Here is a 16532-nt window from a genome sequence, read left to right as displayed (position 1 = left end):
GAGAGGGATCCCTCCTCTGCTGCTCTCCCTGAGGTTTCTCCCATGTTCTAAGGACAGAGGGTCTGAGGACAGAGGGTGTCGTATTGTCATACTGATATTCTGTACACACTGTGAAGTCCACTGAGACTAATGTGTGATATTGGGCTGTATAAATAAACATTGATTGATACACATACATGCTTGTGAGTGTTTGCGAGGATAACTCAGATTACATCATTTTGCCTTCTTTTTTAGAAATGATAGTAAACCAAATGCTTTCAAATAGTGTTTGCAGTTATGTATAAAAACAATTGGGACTTTCAATTGATAAGAAATGTACATAGGATATAACCATGTCCTGGATGTGAGTTAGGCCTGTCCCAGTGTCTGTAGGCGGATCTGCTGATGATAGTCAGTGACAGTCTTAAAACATCCCGAGACACCACCCACCTGTCACTCAAAGCAGCCATACCCCCATTTGAATATATACATATACATGTCATTGCCACAAAAGAACCAATAATTGAGCACCAACAATGAATCGATCTCTGTACAGCACAAGTACCCTTTATTGTAACCCAAGTTGGTTGATATTATTTCTCCTTGCAGCGAAACCTGCGTGTGTGGAGAATTAAGAATCCTGCAATATCAAGCTCGACTCACATCATTTCTACATAACAGGACTTTAGATTAAACAGTTCCTGTCTCGACCCCATGGACCACCAGACTCCTGCGCTACGATGCGATGGCTATCAGTAGATATAACTTGTGACTATTTTAAGCAAGGTTATCATTTCAAGCAAGACAATGTTAAACACTGAACAGAAGGTGTCAAATAAAATACAAATCTTTATTAAACAGACCTGAACACAACATCTGTTCTTTTCTAATTAGATGGACTATAACTTAAGATAGGCAGGTGTTTCTTACTTCATGTCCTCATGACATTCACAGGCGAGCACAGCAGGAAGGATGGCATCTTCTCAGTGTTCACCTGTGGCTCAAACACCATATTTAAGGGGGGAATGTTATTTATCCAACGATCACATTGTCGTCGTCTGCAAACTCATAGTATGGAACCTCCAGGTTCAGGGGGGCGGGGCCTTTCCTGATGCGACCCGAGGCATCGTAGTGAGAGCCGTGGCACGGGCAGTAGTAACCTCCGTAGTCGCCAGCGTTGGCGATGGGCACACAGCCCAGATGTGTGCACACCCCGAGGACGATGATCCATTTGGGGTTTTGTACCCTGTCCAGGTCGTGCTGAGGGTCTCGCAGCTCTGCCACGTTCACCTCGGCTTCGGAGGCGATCTCCTTTTCTGTGCGGTGACGGACAAAGAGTGGCTTGCCTCTCCACTTGAAGGTCATGTTCTTGCCCTCGGGGATGTCGCTCAGCTTCACTTCAATCTTGGACAGGGCCAGGACGTCAGCAGAGGCGCTCATGGAAGAAACAAACTGACTGACCACTGTCTTGGCAGCGTAGACCCCCACTACGGTTGAGGCGCCGGTGACAAGGTACGAGAAGGTTCTCCTGGACTCACTGCTCTCCTGGGAGGACTTGCCTGGGTCCTGCACCTCTGGACGCCTATAGTCAGTGAAGTCCGGTACCCTGACATCTGTGTGGGCAAATCGGACTCCTGCACAGCCTGCAGACAAAAACAAACGGCTCATCAGTTCTAGCGCATTTCCACTGCAGCGCGGTTTAACCCGTTAAACCCAGAGCCTGTTTTTCAGGCTCGATGAACAAATGACCATATCTTCTAAAAGGGTTAAATTAATAATCTTTTTTCTCAAAGTAATGATACACCTGTGAGCTGGATGTAGAAAAGTCAGAATCAATATAGATGTTTTATTTTAAGGAAAATTCAGATTGAACATAGTAAAAAACTGTAAATTATAGTGTCTGTCAAAAAAATATGTTGTACTTATCAGAGGTGGGACCAAGTCATTGTTTTGCAAGTCCAAGTCTCTGCTCTCAAGTCAGGATGGGCAAGTTCAAGTCAAGTCCAAGTCCTAAACTTTGACAAAACAAGTCTTAAACAAGTCATTATGTGTTTTTCACCAAATGTAATGACATCGATCAACAGAATAATACTTAATAATCAAACTGCTCTTTATTAGTCACATTCATAATTTAAGAATCCATTTTCTCTCTGCTGGTAAAGTAACATGTTTTTCTTCTATTTTAAAAGGGAACAATAAGGTGAGGCTACCGTGGCGGTTTGATTCAGAAGGAGTTTAGTGGATCAGATCCCTGATGTTGAGGTGAATGTTTATCACTGTGTGCAACATGTTGTGAGGGACCCACAATCTGTCTGTATGCCAGGGATAATGTGCAGCCAGCGGTCTCTATGGGGAAGAGAACACCGGCATCTAGGTCCCTCTGCAGGTGGTACTTTAACTATATTTTGATGCTAATACTTTTGTACTTTTACTTGTAACATTTTGAATGCAGGACTTTTTATTGTAACCGAGTATTCCTACCCTCTGGTACTTTTGTACTCAAGTACAAGATCTGAACTTCTCCCACCTCTGACAGTAAATCCTGAGTGGTTACCAAAATAAAGGTAACCAAAAAAGGTTATTTTCATTTGACAAATCCTGCACTCAGCTTTGCTTTCTGCAGTATCATTGAAAAGCAGCAGATGCTGCTTCTTTTTTCGGTTTTTGCTCATTTCTTGACTTTTTCCGATGCACTTGCATTTAAATCCGTCTCCCCGTCGCTCTGTGCAGCTGGCCTGTACCACTACACCTGCTGTGCCCCCCACCCTTCTTTCACATAATGGTATGATCCTAGTGTGTCCTCGCATATGATTGGCCGCATGGTGGCTCAGCTAAATAAAGTCCCGCCCCTGCCTGCAAGGATTCTCAGCAAGAGTAGGAGCGGCTGGAGATTCTGCTCTCCCCGACGGGAGTCTGCTCTTCTAGCGGCAGCTCGCGATCGGCGTGTTGGAGACCTCTGAATTAAAGTATCAAGTCACCTCAAGTCAGAAGGCTCAAGTCCAAGTCAAGTCCCGAGTCATTGGTGTTCAAGTCCAAGTCGAGTCGCAAGTGTTTTGTGATTTTGTCAAGTCGAGTCTCAAGTCATCAAATTGGTGACTCGAGTCTGATTCGAGTCCAAGTCATGTGACTCGAGTCCACACCTCTGGTACTTATAGTGAAAACTAACCTTGGATGATGGGTTAGTAGACTAAAAGCTTTAGGAATCCAAAGTACAACATATAATAAGTACCCTGTATCAAGATTGAGGCAAAACAAGTGATATTTGACCTTTTTAGAGAGGTTTAGCAAAAAAAACCTCTTCTGGGGCCACTTGGGAGGATTTTCCATACCTCTGGCCCCCCTTGTTCGATTTGGACATGTGACATCTCTTTCTGACCATCAGAGCCAATGGAATCGAGGGGAACTCCCACTTAGTCCTTATTTGGTAATGTGTGTAGCCTCATCCCAATACCCCTCCTCCTTTCCCTCACTCACGTCCCTTCCTTGCATCTTAGCTCCGCCTCTGTAAGATGCGAGCGAGGGACACGAGGACAGAGGAGTCCTCAGGTATTAATTGGGATGTCCTCGTTCACTCAAACGTCACTCTTAAATAATGTTGGGTACCAACATTTCGATTCCAACGGCATCATTTAGAAATGTGAATTTCGGTTCCGCTTTTCGATGCCTGAGGAAATGTTTCTCTCCGTAGCCTACTGTGTGACTGCGGCGAGGCGGGAAATGTAGCGTTGTACCTAGACTTCCTACAGTGTAACCTGAGACCAGGGCCGGCCCGTTGCACTGGCGTTATAGATGTCTAGGGCGCCAGATCTGTGGAGGCGCTGCGCTGACAGCTCTGGGAGAAGAAAACAAATGTTTTGACCGTTGGGGCTCATCCTAATGTTCGGCCTTGATGTAACAACATTCATAATTAAGTAAATGTAACACCCTTTTCACCCCGGTTACACGTTTCATTCGCCCTGTACGATGGGCGCTGCAAGTGATGAAAATGGGGGATGTTGGCTTATCTGGCAACCGCAGCTCACAGCCAACGTGCAAGTGAGCGAGGGAGAAAGGGAGAAAGGGAGGGTGCACTGGAACCGGCGCTGTTGTTATTAGCATCTGGTGCTAGCTGCTAACGGAAGAAGAAGATGTTTCTCCAATGATGTGGAGGAGAGTCCTCTGCACTCAGACTGAGGCTGATAACTTCAGCTCAGTGAGGTAAAGGACTCCGAGTGTTTAGATAGTTCACTTTAGTCTAAGTTATCTCAGTGGGTCTCAAACGTTTTGATCACAATTTATGTAAACACATATTTCCAAGGCTCTCCTTTATAATTATTGGGATAAAACAGGTTTGAAATCATTCCAATGTATACTATAGGACAGTAAACCAGACATATCGTTTTAAACTGGAGATAAACAAATATGCATAAATAAAATAGTAAAATAAGATATGAATGAACAACAAACATAAAATACGTTGCATGTATAGGTTGTTGGTTATGTTCACATACTTATTTAATTATTAAAATGTAAACCGATCTTTTTCATATGGGTGTTTGGAGGTGTACCCCCTAGATCTAGTCTCTAGTAATTCTGCGTGTGCACCAGATTGAAGCATTTTACTTCAAAATGTTCAAACCTTTCTTCCCGGTATGCCTGAGAGGCAGATATGCTTGTTTTTCTCAACAAGAACTGTTTTTAAAAGTTGAACTGTTGTAGCTTCAGGGGTTCTCAGGTTAAAGTTACATAGCAGTGAATATAAACAGACTGATTCATGTGAATATTACTTTAAACTAACCTGTGGAAAAGTTTCTCGAATAAATGTAATTTCTTTGGTGGAAGAAGCATGTATCATTTGTTTACCCTGCCCCTCAAAGAATCGGAATTGAGAACCGTTAAGAACCGAAATCGAAAAGTAGAATCGGAATCGTGGAAATTCAAACGATACCCAACCCTACTCTTAAACGACGTCTGTTAATGATGACATGTGCACAGCTGTATCCCCTCTCATCGGGCTTAACTGAATAACCCTTTAGAACCGGCCCATTTCTGGTTAAATATGTATTTAAATGAATGAATCTTTCTCTTGTTAGTCAAGGTATTCAATGTATGATGGTTGGTCCTGCTTTTGTGTTCCGTTTTGGTGTACAATGTAGCCTACATTTAAATACAAATATAATCATAGTAATGTGAAAGCCTTTTAGAAATGAATTGCACATAATAATTCCCATGGAGCTGTGAGCACTTATACATGTATGTGACGCTTTTCCACTCATCTTCCAGTTGTCGGTTTTCCTCTCAGGGTTTTCTAAATAGAGATCGGCTAAGCTAAAGCAGTATATGCTCCGACCGTCCACACTCACAACAACGGCCTACAGACATAAATAAACCAGCGACTGTATTCTCCATGACACAGGCAGTCTGTGGTTTGTACTTGTTTCACTTGTGTCTAGTTTCTGAACAGATATGAGGAGCTGTGAGCTCTGGTGCTAACAGCTGATGTTGGTCTTGTGTTTCGCATTGAAGATGACGCCACGGCTTCGCCTACACTGCGTTACTAGTTACTACCCCAGTTCCTAAACTGTAATGGAAAAGCAGCATAAAGTGAGCCTGGCCTACCAAGGACTAACTATACCGTACGAGGCCCTGCAGTGGAAATGCGCCATTAGAATGCTTAGGTCAGAAAACATTAATGGTGCAAGATAGTGATGACAGAAAGTGAAAGGCAACACAAGATTTGACGGCCTAAAACATTCGTAAGCATCTAAAATGAAAAACCTTGAATACATCTCGACTATACAATCAATGTATAGTCAGCTTCTTAAATATTTCTAGTGTTCACTTAAGATGTGACTAAGCCACATGATGTGAAAACTCTGTAATCAAAGTTTATTCCGATTATAAAAAAAGTATTTAATCAAATGTACCATTCACATCAAATATTCATCCAAACTATATTTTAGACCAAACAAATCGTAAGATTAAATAATATTGAAATGTATTAGTAGATTCAGCGCCACACACACACACACACACACACACACACACACACACACACACACACACACACACACACACACACACACACACACACACACACACACACACACACACACACACACACACACACACACACACACAATCGTGGATGGACGTGTTGTTGGTTTGATGTTAGTATGAACCGCAAACTTTATCTTATCAGCACACAGACATTTGGCCCTGCAACATTAAGAAATTATTATTTATAAATACGCATTTAAATCTGGCTGCTTTCCAATAGAAGCCTGGGGGTATATGCCTTGTGGAAAGCTTGAATTGTCTAAGCAGCTGAACAGCGTGTGAGCCACATAACACAGACTAGGAATAGAGAGCATATCTTGAAGAGTCAACAGAGGAACATACAACTACACGAAGGACATAAGGAAGGGCACAGACCACAGTCAAATATTCTCTGGATATAGACATGACAATAGTGAAGTAACAAATACATATATCAATGTTAAAATCATTATTCAGTTTTGACCATCTTACTCGGACTACAACATTATGTGGAACTACTTGAACAGGTCTCCCTTGGAAAAGAGATCAATGATCTCAATGGAATTTTATCTGTATAAATAAAGGTTTGAAATGAAATGAAATGAATTGTTACCGATTACAAAACAAGTCACTGTGGTGATCCGAGGACACCGGAAGTAGTTACCGGAATAACAGCTAACGTCTTTGAAGCGACTAACGTTACTGTTACTATATCAGGTTGATACGGGCAGACTTTCCAAACCACACACTTTATGTTCTGGTCCACACATCGGCGGTCAGTCTTAAACAGGAGTAAAGTAAAAGCCACTCAAAGTTGACCTACACTGCTCGTTAGCCACCTAGGCTAACAGGATGCTCGCCTGCGGTGAATAGTAGCTTAGCCAGTGAAGTTATGGCCGGCTAACTGGCTGGTCCTGTTAACGGTGTTAAATAGGACATAACCTCCCTTTGCAGCACATGGCTCTTGTCATTAGCTTCCCATTCACACGGTAAAACAACGGAAGGTTGACTTAGTCAGCCAACGCTAGCAGTCAATGACTTACCATTGATGCTAACAGTCACAGCAGGGCCCGTCTTAGGGCTTTGGCCGCTGAGCGATTCGCGGCACAGGAACTGTTTTTTCGGGTCTAACAAAATCTTCTCTCCCTTTACCACGACCCCGGGTACCAGAGCTTTTAGAGGACCAGCAACAGCAACAGCTGTTGCCTGCATGTAAGGGGAAAATGCCCCTGACCGGGCAGCAAGAGACATCATGTCTACGCCGAACTGCTGCTGACCTTGTGACGGGTTGACTGTGAATCCAAAGACGTCACCTGACCAAGAGCAGTGACGTCGTACGTAATGATACGTAATCGGGACCATACTACTTGTTTTTCTAAATGCCCTTTTTCTAACTAAATACTGAAAGTGTATAGATGAAATGGAAAAAAGATTTTGTTATTATTATTCATAGATTTAATTGTTTTCAATAAAGTTATCTCTATTATAAGAAGTATGTGGACAAAGTGGCTCCAATATTAACAACTGTAAATGAAGAATCTTGATCCCTGGGGAAAATGCCAGAAACAATAAATGAATCTCTGATTTCTATAATTATTAAAAAGGATAAAGACCCCACTGAACCAGGAAGCTATAGGCCTATTAGTTTGATTAATGTGGATTGCAAAATTCTGACGAAGGTTCTTGCAATAAGGCTGGAAAGCATTCTGCCACACTTAATACACTCAGACCTGGTAGGATTAATTAAGGGAAGATCATCCACAAACAACATCAATCGATTGTTACCAGGGCCGGCCCTGACCAATTTGCTGCCCCCCCAATTTGCTGCCCCCCCCCCCCCCCCACCAAAATGCAGACACTCACTATGACTCGCGGCATGACCACCAAAACAGAAAGATATGGACACAAGATGTGTGCAACTGTATTTAGTTTCCTATCCATTTGAACATGATTTATCATTTAAGTGGGGGGGAGACCTAACCTCCTCTAGGGGGGTCCGGGGGGCATGTTCCCCCGGGATTTTTATTTAATATTGAAGTTAAAAGCATCAATCTGGTGCACTTTGAGAGCAAAATTAGGAGATCTATGGATACATCTCTCAACACTAGGGGTGTAACGGTACACGTACCCGTACCGAAATTATTCGGTACGGGCCCTTCGGTTCGGTACACGTGTGTACCGAAGTGTACCGAACGAATATAACGTTAAACGTAAAGAATTGAGAACGTGAACAACTTCTTGGAAGCATTCTCAGGTGCTGCGTCGCAGCATTCAGAGTAATTTGCTCCCATTGTGTTCAACGCGTTATAGAGCGAGCAAGTCATTTCATTGGACGAGCTGGTCAGAGGGATGCGTTCAAATGTAGTCAGTAATTTGAGGAACTGTCGAAATGGCGAACGCAGATAAAGTTGAGCTCGAAAATCCTCCAGCATCATTGAAGTCTCCGGTTTGGGAACATTTTGGTTTCGCAGTTACGTACAAGGATGACGGACAAAGACAGGTGGACCGAACCAACGCTGTTTGTCGGCATTGTTCAACTAAAATTGGTTACGCGGCTGGCAATACATCAAACTTGCACACTCATTTGAAAAGGCATCACCTGAACGTGAATATCACCGGTACCAAAAGACTGAAGTGCAAACCCAACTCCCGCTAGCATTTAAGCCTCCACCACTCGCAAAAAGTTCAGACCGAGCCAAAGCTATTACAAACGGCAAATATCCTTATGTTGCCATGTTAGCAAAGCGCTACCTGGCTGTATCTGCTACCTCTGTCCCTAGGGAGAGGGTGTTCTCCACAGCAGGAGACATGTTAGTGCCAGCTGATCTGCCCTTTCAGCAGCCATGTGGACAAGTTCATCTTTCTTTAAACAACATGAAAATACAATGACAAGCAAGTCCTAATGTCAAACTGGCTGCTTAGGTAGTACAGTTCAAATACAGATTATTTCAGTTCATCGAAAAGCTGCACCTTAATGTTTATTTTATTATATTTTATATTTATTTGAGTGAATATTCATAGTTTAATAATAATTAAAAACCCAAAACTAATAGTTTATGTTTTGTGAGTACTAGTACAGTAAAGTTCAAATACAGATTATTTCAGTTAATCGAAATGCTGCACCTTAATGTTTGTTTTATTATATTTTGTATTTATTTGAGTGAATACATTATTCACAGTTTAATAATAATTTAAAAAAATATGTTATGTTTTGTGATAATTTTCTGCTGTACCGAAAACGTACCGAACCGAACCGTGACCTAAAAACCGAGGTACGTACCGAACCGAAATGTTTGTGAACCGTTACACCCCTACTCAACACCCATATGAAATAGAACTGTAAGCAGATTTTCTTTTTCTTTATGGATATTATACAAATCACTCCCCTTTCAAACTGTATTCTTGTTTATTAATAACAACTTTTTTGTACTGTCATATAGTATTTTATACCTGTTTTTCATCTATTCTCTTTTTTTATAACTATAATGATCATATAAAGGTGTGCCTTTACCTCACTGAGCTGAGGTTGTCAGAGCCTCCAACCCAGTCTCACAAAAAAACGTATAATAGCTACGTTGGTCCACAACGTAGGACGTAGTAGTTCTACGAAAACGCCTCTGAAATCATAGGATGCCTACGTTTTTTTTCACCATTCATTCCACTGGCTGGCTTCTATAGCCGCGTTCACACTGCGGTACTTTTCCCACAAAGGTTCATGCGAGCTTAGTTCATGCGAACTCTTTAGTTCGCATGAACTAAGTACAGATCGCGTTCACACCAGAACAAGTCCCTGGGGGAGGATTAAGCAAATGAAGCCGCTGACGTCACTTCTTCTTCTTCTGCTTTGGGTTTACTGGCAGGCCGCAACCCACTTCACGGCGTATACTGCCGCCCAAAGTCCCCGACCGGAAGTCCCCGGAGTTGGGGACTGGCTTCAGTAGAAGCTGCTGGGAGTCCCAGCGGCTTCTACTGAAGCCTTCCGAGTAAATCGCCAGAACGCCGACACCTCCTCATCTCCTCATCTCCCATGTTTTATTTTGTGTTGCCATAAGTTAGTCTCTCTGCGTTTCTGCGCTGGGCTAATGCTAATAATGCTAATGCTAATAATGCTAATGCGAGGATAATAAAATGGCGGCTTCACAAAACTTTTTGGGAGTTTTACGGGGCGTGGTTTGCAATCCGCCCAGCCAATCAGGAATATAGCTCTTTTCTCAAAAAAGAGCCCCTCGAAAGTCCCTGCTCTCTAGCAGGGACTTTCGAGGGGGTAAAAAGGTTCGCATGAACTACTTTTAGTACCGGCTCTTTTTGGTGTGAACGCGATCATGAACTAAGTTCGCATGAACCTTTGTGGGAAAAGTACCGCAGTGTGAACGCAGCTTATGTCACGTGATCTTCAAATTTCTCTCTGCAGAAAAATAAACATGGCCGACCTCCGTTTTATTCTCGGTGTAAAATGACTATTTTAAGGTTAGTTAGGTCATTAAAATGCGTTTTGATGTCATTTCATGCGAGAAATATGAGTTGTTATTTAAGATTATGTGTGCAGTGGGTGTACATGATCTTTAGTTTGCTAGTTATTACCAAGATTACTTCAGGAAATTGTGTCCATTCAACGTTTGCATTGTTACGAAGGTGGTTGCTAGAGACGATGCTATCAGTGTATACTCTGAAATTGTAATATTATAACGTCTTTGCCCTCATTTATTTATATTGCTGTTAGCGCACAACTCGAACGTAGCAGTTTAACAAAAATGCCTCAGGAAATTGTGTACATTTAAGGTATTTTAAAGTGTGGCCCGAGCGAGACCTTACGTGTATTGTTAGTGTTAGCATCTGGTGCTAGCTAGCTACGCTAACAGATAACGGATAAGGAGCTGTACATCCATGTTTCGTAATGCGCAGGTATTTGTTGTGTACTTAATGGCAACGCTACAGGCCTGGCATTTCCTGTGAACCCGGAAGTCATAATAGTGTAATATTCCACAATAGGAGTCTAAAAACAGGCCTCAAGTTCTTAGGTTTAATAGCTACTTTGGTAGCATACAGGTTCAGAGGTCACAGGTTACAGGTCGCAGGTTTAACGTCACACAACAGGGTCAACGTCACACACTCTCCAGCCCTCCCCCCCTCTGCTCCCCCCCCAACCACAGGCCCGCACATCTATGCGGCCAGCATTACTGTGGCAGCTCTGTGATTGGCAGAGAGACGGGCAGCGTCTAATCGTAGAAAAACGGACCTTTGGAGTGCAAAGTGTGTGTGTGTATATATATATATATAAAACAGTATCATTAAATAATGCTGTGTGTGTATAAATGAATGAATACATCTGTGTATATTTATGAATAAATACATGTGTGAGTACATATAAGTGTGTGTGTGTATATGAATAAATGTATATATAAAATAGTATCATTAAATAAATATATATATTATATATATAAAATAGTATCATTAAATAATGCTGTCAGATAAATGAAGTAGCCTACACAGTAATAGTCAAGGTTATATTTCAATATTCTGCACTTACACCAGCTGATAAGATATTTAAAACGTCTTTTGTTTGTCCTGAAAACGACATTTGAGAATACACACAGGCTAGTTATAGATGATAAAACACCAGTAGTACAATCTCAGGACTCTTCGATTATGCCTTTTGATTTCAGGATCGTTTACCTTTTGTCACTACCCGATCCGTCCCCCTGCCGATCGGTACTGCGCATGTGCGAGATGGTCCACCATATTGGACAACTCCGGACGGCAACTCACGATGGACACTTGACACAATGGCTTTTAGCAAAGCTCAAAAATAAAACTCGAGAGAGATGAGTTATTGTTATTACAACGTGACTTCACTATTATTTAACAACTCTTTGTATTGGGTTATTTTATTTGGGGTTAAGTACATTGTCAGAATAAGTGAGGAATGAATTTAACTTCTGTTAGACAGCCATATGCCATACATTTGTGCATACATTCACAGTAAATATGTATTCAGTATGATAGCTGTCTAACAGAAGTTAAATTCAATTCAAGTAACATTTTCTCCCATTAATTAAATAATAAAGGCACGTTAGCCCATCCCATGCAGTTTTAAACATGGTATTTGCTTCTTCTTTTTTCTGCCAACTGTTTGATGATGTTCCTTTAATAAAAAAATACTATTTACCCATTTGAAGTTGTTTATTTATATATTTTGTTGATGTCCATCAAGTGGTTTTAAATTATTATTTCATTTTTATTTGAAGAAGAAATTATACAAGTATGAAAATGAAAAAACAATTCTACAATAAAAACAAAAGGCTTTGAGGTTTTTCAGTTGAATAACATAATTTTTTATTACAAAGTAACATTCAGCAAGTATATACAATAACGGTAGCAAAGGAAGGCATATAACCCAAAAAAACAATCAAAACAGATAAAATAGGGTCAAGCAGCACAACGGTTTTGACAACACGTGCAATTATCAGTCCTGCTGTTCCTCTGTTGTGGTATTGTCCTTCTCCACCCACTGTAGGGGCCACTTCTTCCCACTGTAATACATTGTAAAGATATCAGCCATGAACATAATTCAAAATATGGCAATATATGGTACACCTCTGTCAGATAAAAATGGTAATCAAATGCTTAGACTAATTAGTTATTGGTACATTTGCAGTGCAATTTAAAATACTACATACCACGTGGAACAAGGTTCCCACTCCACCAATTGCATTTGCTTCCCCTAAAAAATGATCGAAAATATTTGTACCATTTCAAGCAAAAAGATGTAAGTTATGTTGCATTCAAATCCCAAAAGTGTGTCTGTAGCATGCTTTAGATGTACATTATATTAACTGACACAGTGACCTCTATTTATGACGAACAAACCTTTTGCCTTTTGGTTTTTACTACAGTCTTCACTGGGTAGTACTGCTCTCCTCCCACGATCTTATGGCTGCATTCTGAAAGAGCAAAATAATGTACACTCGTTTTTTGACCTTATAGATGTTAATGTTACTTTTGCACAATTTGATCTGTAATTTATAAAATCACTTTCAGTTTGCTTTTATTCTCATAAATTATATTTCCACAATTATTTGAACATGTCAACTGTTTATATAAATCTGCAAAAACTTTACACAAAAGGACAATCATAACATATATTGTTTAAAATATATATATATATATATTTGACTGTGGTGAGTCGTTCTTCCACCACCGTGAAAGAAATGATGATTTTTTTTTAATTGTTTCTTTATTGATAAATAGCTGTAAAACAAAAATGCCCTCGAAAGTATTTGTTTAGAAAAGACAACAGTTGACATTTTGAACACTTCTCTATACAGAGAAAATATACTAGAGCTAGTGTCTTTTACTGTCTAATCCCAATTATAATTGAAGCTAAATAACCTTCAAAGTGTTGGGGGTTCTTCTTCTTGAGCTTCTTCCTTGGAGACACGTCTGTTGAGATGAAAGAAAAGGCTTTTGTGAAGAGCTGTATTATACTGTACACTTGATGTTACTGTTTAAAATATATCATTTAGTTTTATAACAGCACTGTTCATTTGGCTAATTGTCAAGACTTACCAGAAATGTTTCTTATTTTTAATATTCATATCATAACAGCAATAAAAAGTCATCAATAATTCATTTCACCTGGCTCCAAAACAGCTAGTGTGCTACGCATTGCTTGGCACCCCGATTTAAAGAGATACCGCTCATCGTTTTGCTTATTGTTGTTGGTGTAGATGGCCCTTAAGGGTTTATTTTTAACCTTTAGTAATGTTCACTTAGTTGTACAACTCCTTAGAAGTAGCTTCACTGTTATCATCAGGGTTAGGAAGTTACTAGAGATATATATATAGGAACTAGTCATTTGTAACCTGTTACCTTTTAAAAGTGTCCAACACTGGTCATCATCTAACATCAACATGTTTAGAGCACAGAGAAAATCTTGTTTCGCCCAAAATATATAATAATAATATAATAGAGATTGAAGCGAATATTTGCTTGGATTAACATGTTGTGAAATGTTTTCTTGACTTCTGGGCTTTACAAAACTGGAGTTAAAAGTGAATGGTTGAAACGCGTCAAAAAACGATACTCGCAGGCCAACAGTGGGAATTGTATTGTTTTAAAAGTATAATACTAATAATATTAGTGAAGCATCATTCTTATCTGATAGTATGCAAAATAAACAAAAAAAGATATAAAAGCTGCATAGTATCATATGATTTAGTATGAAAGTATCAACATTAAGAATGGGGTTTCAAAGCTTTCCACTATTCTGTACAGGCCTAGTTATATTTTAACCCCCGCAGGGGTTGCCAGCTGAAGACTAAGACTAGAACTTGCCATAAAAGCCATGCTTTCTCAAATGGGGATATATAAATGATTTTATATTTATTTATTTAAATATATTAACATATCATATATCAACTTACATGTTACCAACACATTAAAATTATCCAAATACCAAATGTTATTAGGTTATATCTACTTGTGCCCTTCATAGAGCAGTCCTATTAATTTAAACATTCACACAGTAAGGTTTTTTTGTCAGCAGCAAAACGTGCTGCTTTAGTCTGGATTATGAGTTTTAAATTCTTCCTTCATATTAATAATATTCAGTCTGATTTGTCTGGTTGTAAAATATGCCTCTCTCGCTTACAGTTGACCTAGTATACCTGTCCATGTTTACCATTGGTCATATGGGGCAAACACTTCCCCTTTATGTGAACCTGCTCATGGTGGGAAAACCCTGGGTTATGTGACAATTTAGCTTGATTGCGGCTATTAAGGTTAGTGAAGTAAGGTAACGCAAAAATACCTAAAGTAGTAGTAGTAAAACCTTATTTATCCAGGAAAATCAATTAAGAACAAATTCTTATTTACAATGATGACCTGAGAGGAGGCAAAGGCTTCCTGAGGGGATGGGTTTGGGAGGAAATAAAAAGACACACTCCGGGCACTACAGAACCCAGGAGACAACACAAACACGTAGAGCAAAGATGACAGGCATAGCAGTTGAACATAAAAAACTCTAAAACAATATGGCTGTGGTTCAATCAGTCATTACAACCAGCATCAGGCAAGCAGCTACATGTGTGCACCAGGGTGTCAACAATAGTGACATTGAAGGTGCGGGGGGAGACAAAGGTTTTCATTTGTAATGTTTTTTGAAGGGTATTCCAGCTATCTGCCGCTGCAACTGAAAGGGAGCGGCCAAAGGATGTATGGGCTTTAGGGATCTGTAGCAGGATGCTTGTAGCTGACGGGTGTTGGCGTTGGGGGTGGGCGGAGTTGCAGTAATTGTGTGAGGTAGAAGGGGGCGGGGCCTAGGAGTGTTTTGTAAACAAACATCAGCCAGTGGATGTCGCGCCTGGTCTCAAGAGAGGGCCAGTGAGCCAGAGAGTACAGTGGCGTGTCCTGTAGGGGGCGATGGTGGCGCAGCGGGTGGCGGAGTGATACAGAACGTCTAAATGATCGAGAGCTCCTTTACACGCCGAGCGGTAGATGGTATCACCGTAGTCGAACAGGTCATCTGGACCAGAGAGAGTTTAGCAGATGAAGTGAATGAGGAGAAAGTATGTGCATTTGCTTTGTAGTATGTCCTCTGGATGTATTGCTATTTAAAATTGCCACTAAAACCTACCCTGTTCTTTTTGCTGCTGCAGTCCTTTTTGTTTGTGCTGCTGGAGTTGCAGGACCTGTAGAGGGTTGTATGGCAGGACTAGTAGGGAGCAGGACTGCAAAGTACTGCTGGAGGGTCGGTCTTCTGGACTGGATGAGGGAATGGTGAGGCATAGTAAGGGTTGGCTTCTGGACTGGGTGAGGGGATGGTGGTAGAAGCACTTGTGGAGTGTTCCGCGTCCAGACTGGGTGAGGGGATGGTGGTAGAAGCACTTGTGGAGTGTTCCGCGTCCAGACTGGGTGAGGGGATGGTGGTAGGAGCACTTGTGGAGTGTTCCGCGTCCAGACTGGGTGAGGGGATGGTGGTAGGAGCACTTGTGGAGTGTTCCGCGTCCAGACTGGGTGAGGGGATGGTGGTAGGAGCACTTGTGGAGTGTTCCGCGTCCAGACTGGGTGAGGGGATGGTGGTAGGAGCACTTGTGGAGTGTTCCGCGTCCAGACTGGGTGAGGGGATGGTGGTAGAGCACTTGTGGAGTGTTCCGCGTCCAGACTGGGTGAGGGGATGGTGGTAGGAGCACTTGTGGAGTGTTCCGCGTCCAGACTGGGTGAGGGGATGGTGGTAGGAGCACTTGTGGAGTGTTCCGCGTCCAGACTGGGTGAGGGATGGTGGTAGGAGCACTTGTGGAGTGTTCCGCGTCCAGACTGGGTGAGGGGATGGTGGTAGGAGCACTTGTGGAGTGTTCCGCGTCCAGACTGGGTGAGGGGATGGTGGTAGGAGCACTTGTGGAGTGTTCCGCGTCCAGACTGGGTGAGGGGATGGTGGTAGGAGCACTTGTGGAGTGTTCCGCGTCCAGACTGGGTGAGGGGATGGTGGTAGGAGCACTTGTGGAGTGTTCCGCGTCCAGACTGGGTGAGGGGATGGT

At 41.6% G+C, this 16532-nt stretch overlaps 1 protein-coding gene and 1 long non-coding RNA gene across 2 annotated transcripts; both read right to left on the bottom strand.

Annotated features, from left to right (window-relative positions):
- Positions 1-520: 520 nt before the first annotated feature.
- Positions 521-7318, bottom strand: uqcrfs1 (ubiquinol-cytochrome c reductase, Rieske iron-sulfur polypeptide 1). Its single transcript, XM_034079607.2, has 2 exons — positions 7041-7318; positions 521-1622 (listed from the first exon to the last, which is right to left on the bottom strand). Exons 1-2 carry the CDS (start codon positions 7249-7251, stop codon positions 1012-1014), a joined length of 822 nt encoding a protein of 273 aa, XP_033935498.1. The 5' UTR covers positions 7252-7318; the 3' UTR covers positions 521-1011.
- Positions 7319-12428: 5110 nt separating this feature from the next.
- LOC117443700 (uncharacterized) lies at positions 12429-13438 on the bottom strand. Its single transcript, XR_004551710.2, has 3 exons — positions 13387-13438; positions 12865-12938; positions 12429-12527 (listed from the first exon to the last, which is right to left on the bottom strand). It is a non-coding gene; the product is annotated as an uncharacterized lncRNA (long non-coding RNA).
- Between the last annotated feature and the right edge of the window lie 3094 nt (positions 13439-16532).

This window comes from Pseudochaenichthys georgianus, unplaced genomic scaffold (assembly GCF_902827115.2).
Source record: "Pseudochaenichthys georgianus unplaced genomic scaffold, fPseGeo1.2 scaffold_662_arrow_ctg1, whole genome shotgun sequence".
NCBI classification, from domain to species: domain Eukaryota; kingdom Metazoa; phylum Chordata; class Actinopteri; order Perciformes; family Channichthyidae; genus Pseudochaenichthys; species Pseudochaenichthys georgianus.
This window is presented reverse-complemented; position numbering and strand designations above follow the sequence as displayed.

Bases quoted from the DNA above. Each gene is read 5' to 3' on its own strand.
- uqcrfs1 (XM_034079607.2), bottom strand. From the start codon at position 7,251: ATGATGTCTCTTGCTGCCCGGTCAGGGGCATTTTCCCCTTACATGCAG. The intron at 1,623-7,040 runs GTAAGTCATTGA...TTTTGTCTGCAG, and splicing joins TGTGACTGTTAGCATCAATG to GCTGTGCAGGAGTCCGATTT.